The 9,474-nt window shown below is 45.4% G+C and overlaps 1 protein-coding gene across 2 annotated transcripts in view; it reads left to right on the top strand.

Annotated features, from left to right (window-relative positions):
• LOC118703411 (C-C motif chemokine 26) overlaps positions 1 to 8,399 on the top strand; it is a 39,367-nt gene extending 30,968 nt beyond the window's left edge. The window contains exons 1-3 of one of the 2 annotated variants that reach the window (XM_036410338.2): positions 4,611 to 4,857; positions 4,947 to 5,061; positions 8,085 to 8,396. In XM_036410338.2, coding sequence (XP_036266231.1) covers positions 4,785 to 4,857; positions 4,947 to 5,061; positions 8,085 to 8,211 — 315 coding nt within the window. In that variant the 5' untranslated portion in view covers positions 4,611 to 4,784 and the 3' untranslated portion in view covers positions 8,212 to 8,396. Of the gene's footprint in view, positions 1 to 4,610; positions 4,858 to 4,946; positions 5,062 to 8,084 lie in introns of those variants that run through there. The other variant, XM_045571177.1, reaches the window with a different exon arrangement.
• The last annotated feature ends 1,075 nt before the right edge of the window (positions 8,400 to 9,474 follow it).

The raw sequence follows: 9,474 nt of genomic DNA on the forward strand, positions 1-9,474 counted from the left end.
GCACAGTGACCCTTTGAGACTCACTTGGACTTCTCTGGGAACTCAGAATTGGGAAGAGCTGTAACTTCTCCCAGGCAACCAGCTATTTGTTCCATGTTCTGGATGCTGTGAGTCATGGGACGAATAGCATTTCTCTTTTTGTTTCGGCTCATTGAAAGTTTACAGCCTCTGCCATCTCTACAAGTATGGCACCTTACTACTTTGATCCTCACTTAAGTACAGAGTAGTTTTTGCTACTGGGGCAAGCAAACATTGAGGCCCCTTTCTCAGGATAAGGAGAACAGGGGACAGGACCCTGAGACACTCACCTCACCTCACCTCACTCTCTGAGCCTCAGTTTCCTTGGATAGAAGTGGGGATAATGGAGTAACTGATTACAAACAAAAGGGATTTACCTTTTTCTAATTCCAGGAAACATGTTTTTCTTTTCTAGGTTCTACCCTGCTTCTATTAGACCTGTAGACCTTAACAAACAAAAAGAGCCAGTTAGTTTACCAGCAAAACGTATTTATTTGGGAATAGCAAAAGAATTGCAATTCGGGATAAAGCAAACTGTTATGGGCAGGTTGGGAGAACAGAGGGGAGGGGTTTTTATTTTATTTTTTAGAGATGTGTTTTTATTTATTTCAGAGAGAGGAAGGGAGAAGAAAAGAGACAGAAACACCAGTGAGAAGAGAATCATCTGTAGGCAGCTTCCTGCCCTCCACACTGGGGGTCAAGCCTGCACTCCTGGTTCACAGGTCAACGCTTAACACCAGCCCATGTCAGCCGGGCCAGAAATTCATTTTTACACAGTTCCCGAGCTGAAAGTTCAAGATCCAGGTGCCCATGGCTGGTTTCTCCTGAGGCCTCTCTCCTGGCCTTGCAGACGGCCCCCTTCTTGCTGTGTCCTCACATGGCCTTTTCTCTGTTTGTGTGGATCCTGGTATCTCTTCTTCTGCTTTTTGTTGTTGTTGTTGTTGTTACTCCTCACCCGAGGATATTTTTTCCATTAATTATTAAGAGAGTAAAAGGAAAGGAGGGAAGCAGGGAGGGAAGGAGGAGAGAAATATCAACGTGAGAGAGACACATCAATTGGTTGCCTCCCACACCACTCTGACCAGTGCTGGGGACCAAACCTGCAACCTGTGCCCTAGGATGGGAATGGAACCCGAGAGCCTAAAGCTTAGGCTGTGCTTCCTCTAAAGGCCCTCAGGAGGAATCCTCCCTTCTTCTTTTTACCTTCTGGTGGCTCCCAGCCATCCCTGACGCTCCTTAGCTTATGTAAATGCATCACTCCCACCTCTGCCTCTGCCCTTGCTTGGACTTCTTCCCTGAGTCTCTGTCTCTTCAAATGAACTTCTTATAAGGATACTCTTCTGTGGTTTTTTTTCTGTCTACTCACTACAATGCTACTCTCAATACTTCACTTCTAACCCCAGATGTGGGAGGGGTTTTCTCACACCCACCAATTCTCACACACCAGATGAGTATCCTACAATTTAACTCAATTCTGACACTGTCTGCCTGAAGATAATATCAGATGCTATGGACTAAGGGCTGGGTCCCACAAGGCTGCCCCAACTTCAGATGCCAATTAGGTCAGAGGTTCCCAGGGTCAATAATTTTCTACAGTGACTCACAGGATTCGGGAAAACAGAATTATTTACTAGACACCAGTTTCTTATAAGGTCTATAACTCAGGAACAGACAGGTGAAAAACATGCACAGGATAAAGGCTGGGAAAGGGGCATACCACCCTCCTAGGACTTCCATATGTTCACCAAACCAAGAAGATCTTTGAATTCTGTTCTTTAGGGATTTTTATGGAGGCTTCATATGTAGGCAAGATTGATTAAATCATAGGCCACTAGAGATTAATTCAACCTCCAGCCCTTCTCCCCTCTCTGGAGATTGGGGGGTGGGCTGGAAAATGTCAACTTTCTAATCACAAGATTGGTTTCCCTGGCAACCACTCCTCATCCTGTGGTCACCTGGGTCTTTCCAAAGCTTAGATGATTAATACTATAGACGGGTGTGGTTGAAAGGGGTTTGTTACAAAAAAGAAGACACCCCTCTTGCCTTTATCACTTTGGTGCTATTTCAAGACTGAGGTTAAAAGACCAAATAGTATCACAAAAGATGCTCCCCATTCAGAAAATTACGAGGGTTTAGGAGCTGTGTGCCATGGAAATGCAGACCAAACATATATTTATTACAAATTGCAGTATCTCAAGAGCCCACCCTAATCCAATATAGCCTCCTCAACTAATTATAGCAAGTTCCAATTTTCCAAATAAGTTCATATCTGAAGTTCTGGGTATTTGGGAATTTGGGGGGTAGGGAGGTTGGGGATGGGGGAACACACGATTCAACCCAGTACATACGAATTGCAAAAATCTTCCAACCTGCAGATTACCTTTCATTCTTATTTAAAATTATCACCTGAGGATATTTTTTCCATTTATACTGAAAGAGAGAGTGGAGCGAGGGAAGCAAGGGGAGGGAGGGGGGGAGAGAAAGAGAAACATTGATGTGAGAGAGCCACATGAAATGGTTGCCTCCTGCATGCCACGTGCCCCAATTGGGGCCAGGGATCAAACCTGCAACCGAGGTACATGCCCTTGACAGGGAATTGAACCTGGGAGCCTTTGGCCTGCAGGCAGATGCTCTAACCCCTGAGCAACCAGCCAGGGCACCTTTTACTCTTATTGGTGTCTTCTAAGGGATTAAAGTTCCAAATTATATATAGTCCAATTTATCAACTACTGTCAGCCCTTTATACATAGTGTTTATGTATCCCATTTATGAAACACTAGGGTTCCCAGCACACTATACCTGTTCATTAAAGTTGAAACTGGTGTGCAAAGGTGACCAGTAGGATGGTTGCAGATAAATCGAAGGCATTAAGGGAGTTTAGCCTAAAGAAGAGAATATTCAGGGGCAAACAGGAAAATGGTTGTAGCAGTTGTTGCTATCCCACCCATATCCCCTCATCATTCCCAAAGACTGCTCATTGAGGACCCCCTGGACTCAGCATAAAAGACATTTTCCTAATCACAGATCAGTCTGCTCAGAGGACAAGGAATATGGGACACAGCCTTCAATCAATGCCAACCAGAGAGCTGGGGGTGAATATCTCTGTTACCTCAGCCAACTATTGAGCTGACTCAGATTCTGACCCTCTTCCAGCCCCCCATGCGGAACTGAGCCTGAGCTAGCTGCTGCCCGCTGCATAACACACCTCATGTTGGCACTGGCTCTTCCCACCGTGGCATTCCCCTCCTCTAATGGCGTCTTCAGGAATCACCTCCCTCTGAATGACTTACACCGGAATCCTTGTCTCAGGGCCTGTTCTAGGGGAACTCAAACTAAAACAACCATCTTCAAATCTGCTGAAATCTCAATTTCCTCATCTTCCACAAGAAGAAAAGAGAAATTAGGCATTTTTGTATAGAGTTAGACCAATACGTAGAAGCAATGGGAATATAGATTTCAGCTAAATTTATTTTTAAAAATATATTTGTTTATTGATTTTAGAGGAGCTGTTCGCCACCCCCCTCCCTCCTTATTGGGGATGCAGCCCAAAACCTAGGCATGTGCAGTGACCTCTTGGTACATGGGTCAGCCACTGGACCACACCAGCTTGGTCAAATTTTGAAAAGAATGTAAGAAAACTTTTTGACACACCTTCAGATCTGTCCTAGGTTGAGCTGAGTTCAAAGGTGAATTCTCTGTCACTCAGAATAGTTAAAACTGTCTGGGATGTGTTTGAAAAATGCCAGGTAGCCTGGAAAAAGTCTATGGTTCAAAATTGCCGGGAGCCAATTCCAACATGTCATAATTACAAGAGTTTTATCAGAAGGTTGATGAAACTTGGGGGCTCAATAAGGTCTGAGCCACATATGTAATTACCTATTGGCGTGTCTAAAGGACACTTCCTCCAAACCTGAATAGGATGGTTGTCTGCTGCCAGACAGCTCAGGGCATCTTAATCTACATGTTATTGCCTCCTGTTGGCCAAACACCTGAATAGCTGTAGGATAGTCCCCAATTTGTCAATGCTTCTGTAACCTACCCTTTGAAGTGTATTATCTACACCTTGCCTTAGGAAAAATTGTGTGAATAAAAAACAAGGGTTCTGAGTCAAGGGGAATCTTTAGCTCCTTTAGCTGAAGTTCCTCTGACCCCCAATGCCTTTCAAAACTATTATTTCTGGACTCCTATGTATTATAATCTATGCAGATTTCTCCAGATTGCTGAACCTCTTCTTAATGCTGGGACAAGAATAAGATGAGTAGCGAGTGGCCTTTTTTTTTTCCCCCCTTTTTTCTTTTTCCTCTTCTTTTTTTAAATCTCAATTTCAGAATTTTAAAGCCTTGGATCATATCAGGACTTAAAATAATTGAGCATAGATAATCATAAAACACGGATCTGAAAACCCCATCAACCCCTCCCTAAGACTTTTTTGGCAAAAGTCCCTTCCCCTTTTGAGAATTCATTTTCTCTGTGTCAGCCACCTCTGGCTAAAGTATAGATTCCTGGTCCCTGCCCATTCACAGTCTCCATCAAGAGCCTGACTCATCTCATTTGTTTTTAGAGGAGAAAATGGTGACATAAAACTGGGTCAAGCTCTCACTTGCATGCCGGCTCCTCCCATGATATTGTCTCACTTTTCAATCTTCTCAAGGATATCAGATTACTCGTTTTATCTGGAATTATCTTTAGGGACCACTGGGCCGCATAAAAGGGCACCTGTTAGGACAGGAGGCATTGGGAGAAGGCTGTGAAGGGCTTGCAGCACCATGAAGAGCTTCCCCACGGCTCCCCCTGTTCTCCTCCTTTTCATCCTGAGTGTCTGTATTGGAGCTGCCCCACGTATGTAGCTGCCCCACTCCCTTTCTGGGATGACTGGGAGTAGAAGCAAAGGGGTGTCTCCAACCTCCTTCCTTTCGCTGCTTTTTTAGGTGGCAGTGATGTGGCCAAAATCTGCTGCTTACAATTCAGCCAAAGGACCCTTCCCTGGAACTTGGTGCAAAGCTATGAATTCACTAGGAGCAGCTGCACCCAGAAGGCTGTGATGTGAGTATTTCTCCTCTGGGTGTTAGGTTCCCTGACAGCCGTGTAATTGGGTAGGTGCAAGGCAGGCCCCTGCAGTGCCAGGATAGGAACCTGGGAACTTGGATTGTTATCCTTCCTCTGCCACTAACAAGTGTGACTCTGAGCATTGGTTTCCTAACTTCCACATCCTGTGCCAGGCATGTACCAGTCACTGTGCTAAGTGCTGAGTATTAAAGAGCAAACAAGACAGCCCTCATAGACTTTACATACAGCCCTCATAGGAAAATGACTACCTCCCAAAAGTGGCAAAACTTAAATGCATTTATACTAAAATAAAGAGAGGCAATTGTGGAAAAGTAACCAAAATGTATGGGTAGGCCGTAAAGGATGATAAGAGTTATCTTAACAAGCTCTGTTTCTACAGAATTCTCTTGGCCTTGACTCCCTATTTCTGGTAACAAAAATGTTTACTTCCTCCTGGTACTGGGAAGACATTTTTTACAGAGGGGTTTTTATCTCCTGCTTCCAGGAAGAAAGGAGGAGGTCAGAGAGCGCTTCTTGTACCAGGTTTATTTTTAAGTGCCTTTAGCTCAAAATAATCTTTATGCCAAAGTGGCATATTTGCCGCAGCCTATTCTGCCACTCTGTAGCATAGTCACAGGAGGACCTCACTCAATGTCAGGAGATCCCCCCTGAGGAAGGGACATTTACACTGAGACCGTCAGGAACAGTGGGCGTGGCCTAGGTAAAGGGGGCAGGAAGGAGCGTGGGTGTACCAGGCAGAGGGAACAGCAGGCAAGTGGAAGGAGGATGAACATGTTACTGACCAGGCAGACAGGTATATAGGAGCCAGGTCATGCCGGGCTCATTGGTAGCGGGAGTGATGGCACACATCTCACAGGCTCCCTGGCAGGACTAAATGAGCTACTATATGCAAAGTGTTTACTGCTGTGTCTACACACCGTGAATGTTCAACTAATGTTGAGTAAGTGGCAGAGTTTGGGCACATCACTGCCACTTGCAGAGGTAGGGTGACCACCCAAGTTACCAAGATTCAACAAAAACTTCTCAGGTCACTGCTCCCCTTGGCATGAGAGAATGGTGCCGAGGGGAAGAAGGGGCTCTGGAGGCCAACCTGAATGCCAGCATTTTGAGACAGTTAAAGAGGGGAAAGAGACACTCACGCCTAGATATGGACAGGGGCTCTGTGTGGCTCAGGATGCCCTGGGCCCCTCATTTGTGTCTCAATTGGCTTTCTGGTGCTTTAGAGCAACACTTAACCAGCAGCTGGCAAAGAGCCCTGAGCTGGACTCAAAGCAATGGCTCTGCCACTTACAAGTTGTGTGACCTTGGGCAAGTCAGGTTTCCTGTAAAAGGAAGGGGAGAGGTTCCTATCAGTTATCTATGGCTGCATAACAAATGACCCCAAAACTTAGGGGCTTAATGCAACAGCGACCAGTTTCTCATCTCTCATGGTTTTTGTGGGTCCAAAATTCCAGAGGGATTGGCTGGGTGTTTGTGGTCCGATGGGGCTGGAGCTGGAACAGCTGGGGCTCATGGCATCTCTCTCTTCAGGGCCTCTCTGTGTGGTCTCTTTGTTGGGCTAGTTCAGGCTCCCTCACAGTACGGTGATCTGGGGTAGTATAAAAAAACCACGCAAGGTGGTTCAAGGCTCCAGCACGGGTGATCCAGTAAACCAGGCAGAAGCTCCAGCATCTCTTCTGACTTAACCTACGAAGCCACACAGTGTCACCTCTGGTGTGTTAATTATACTTTGTTGATTGACGAGCCACTAAGGCTGGCCTAAATTCAAGCGGTGAGAACATAGACCTCCATCTTTCAATAGGAGCAATGGCATGCTCTCAGATGTCCAGAAAGTCCTTCCTCTCTCTTCTTTTCCATTCTCTTGGCTTTTCTCCCCTGTGTGTTCTGGGGCCCTCCTGAGAGCCCTGGAAACACTGCTGGGTGCTGCAAGGTGCTCCAGGCTAGAGCGACCCGATCTGTGCTCTCCTGTGTCTGACTCTCGGGGTGCATGAGGCTGGAGGAGATTCAGGGACATTAACCACAACCCCCTTCTTAGTGAGATCCCAGTGGAAATCAGGAATCATATATAAGGAATGCAGGAATCAGGGCAAACAACCCATGATAATGTGGTTATGAATTAAGTGGCATAATGTGTATAAGGTTTCTTTTTGGGGGATGATGCAAATGTTCTAAAATTGATAGTGGTGATGGCTGTACCATTTATGGATATACTAAAGACCATTGAGTGATAATTATATACTTTAAACTAGAGGCCCGGTTCATGAATTTGTGCAATGGGGTCCCTCAGCCTGGCTGCGGGATTGGGCCGAAACTGGCTCTCTGACATCCCCCGACGGGGCCCATATTGTGAGAGGGCAAAGGCCAGGCCAAGGGACCCCACCAGTGCACAATCGGGGCCAGGGAGGGGCGTGGGAGGTTGGCCAGCCGGGGAGGGACTGTGGGAGGGCTCCAGGGTGTGTCTGGCCTATCTTGCTCAGTCACGATTGTCTGGGCCCCAGCAGCAAGCTAACATACCAGTTGGGAGCATCTGCCCCCTGATGGTCAGTGCACGTCATAGCAAGTGGTTGAGTGGCCTTAGCATATCATTAGTATATTATACTTTTTTTGTTTGTTTTTAGTATATTACACTTTGATTGGTTGAACAGCTGGCTGATGACCAGACACTTAGCATACTAGGCTTTTATTATATAGGATGAGTGTGTGAATTATATCTCAGTAAAGCTGTTCGAGTAAAACAAAAGAGTTAAGAGGCAGGGTACAAGTTACGTTCTTTGGATTAGAGTGGGTGGAAAATGTTTCCTGAGGGAGGTGGGCCTGGGAGCGTGATTTCCAGTGGGAAGTGATATATCTGACAGGAGGGAAGGCAAGGGCCAGAAAAGGGCGCGGGGATCGTGTGACGGGGGGTGTGGGAAGGCTGGAATGTGAGTCAGGCGGCTGCCCCTCCATCCCTTTCCAGGAGGCTAGCCTCAGTATTGACGGTCAGCATCTCTTTCCCACAGATTCACTACCAAAAAAGGCCGGAAAGTCTGTGCACAACCAAAGGAAAACTGGGTGCGAAGATATATTTTGTTACTGAAAGCTCAACAAAATCAGACACTGCTGAATTTTCAGTCCAAGGACACCTGAACCCTCTCTCGAGCCTGTTGTCCTTGGCAGAGCATGGAGAATTTCTTCAAAAGAAGGCTCCGTGGGCCTGGTGGGGAGGAAAGGTATCTTCTACCAGAGTTTTCTTTGACGAAGGTTTTTTTTGTAAAGATCTGACTTGCTCATAAACATTCTTATTCAATAAACCTGAGTTGTTGTTTTCAAAGAAAAGAAACAGTCAATATTTTTTAAAATATGTTTTTATTGATTTTTAGAAAGAGAGGAAGGGAAGGGGATAGAGAGATGGAAACATCAGCAGAAACATGCTTGACTAGATCAACTGCCTCTTGCACGCCCCGCACTGGGGATGGATCCTTAGTGGGCAAAACTGAGCCAACATTTACAGCTGACTTCCTGGTAGGTCCCCAACCCCTGAACTGACCCTGGTGTTGAATTCTACCTTTATGTTTTTGTGTCAAATAATCATGGACAAGTATAATACCTTTTGGCAAAATGCCCATTAAATGTTTTAATGTCATTTGGACAGGTAAGTTTGTTACTTGGAAAGTTTTGTGTAACCCTTGCAGCCTGATGGTGCTGGGTAAGTGAATTGCCTCCATATTTGGTAGTGTTTTCTCATAAGGTATTATTAATAAACATGAGTTTATCTACCTACCAACCCTAAAGTGCCTGTGTCTATATAGCCTAAAGAAAAATTTAAAACATAATTATAGATTCACAAGAAGTTTCAAAAATAGTACAGATAATTTGGGTGTATCTTTTACCCAGTTTCCCCTAAGAGTTACATTTTATATAATTATAACTAGAGATCCGTTGCAGGAAGATTCCTGCAAGAATAGGGCTTCCTGTGGCCTGAGCGAAGCAGAGAAGGGAGCGAAGCCTGCTGAGGTGGGCTTCCCTCCCGCCTCCGCCTCCACCCTGCTTTCCCCTTTCCCTCCCTCTTCCTTCTATGCTCTCTTCAGTCTTTGCTCCGAGCCTGCATATGCAAATTAACCTCCATCTTTGTTGGGTTAATTTGCATATTCACTATGATTGGCTGATGGGCGTAGTGGAGTGATGGTCAATTTGCATGTTTCTCTTTTATTAGTGTAGATATCAGACCCAGGAAATTGATATTGGTATAGTGTTTGTGTAGTTCTATCATTTTATCCATGTGTAGATTTGTGTAATTACTGTTACAACCAAGATACAGAAGTATTCCATCACAGAGATCTCCCAAATAGTGTCCCTTTATAGTCACTCCTCACCTCATCACCATCATTAACCTCTGGTAATCACTACTCT

This window comes from Pipistrellus kuhlii, unplaced genomic scaffold (genome assembly GCF_014108245.1).
Source record: "Pipistrellus kuhlii isolate mPipKuh1 unplaced genomic scaffold, mPipKuh1.p scaffold_m20_p_4, whole genome shotgun sequence".
Taxonomy (NCBI): Eukaryota; Metazoa; Chordata; class Mammalia; order Chiroptera; family Vespertilionidae; genus Pipistrellus; species Pipistrellus kuhlii.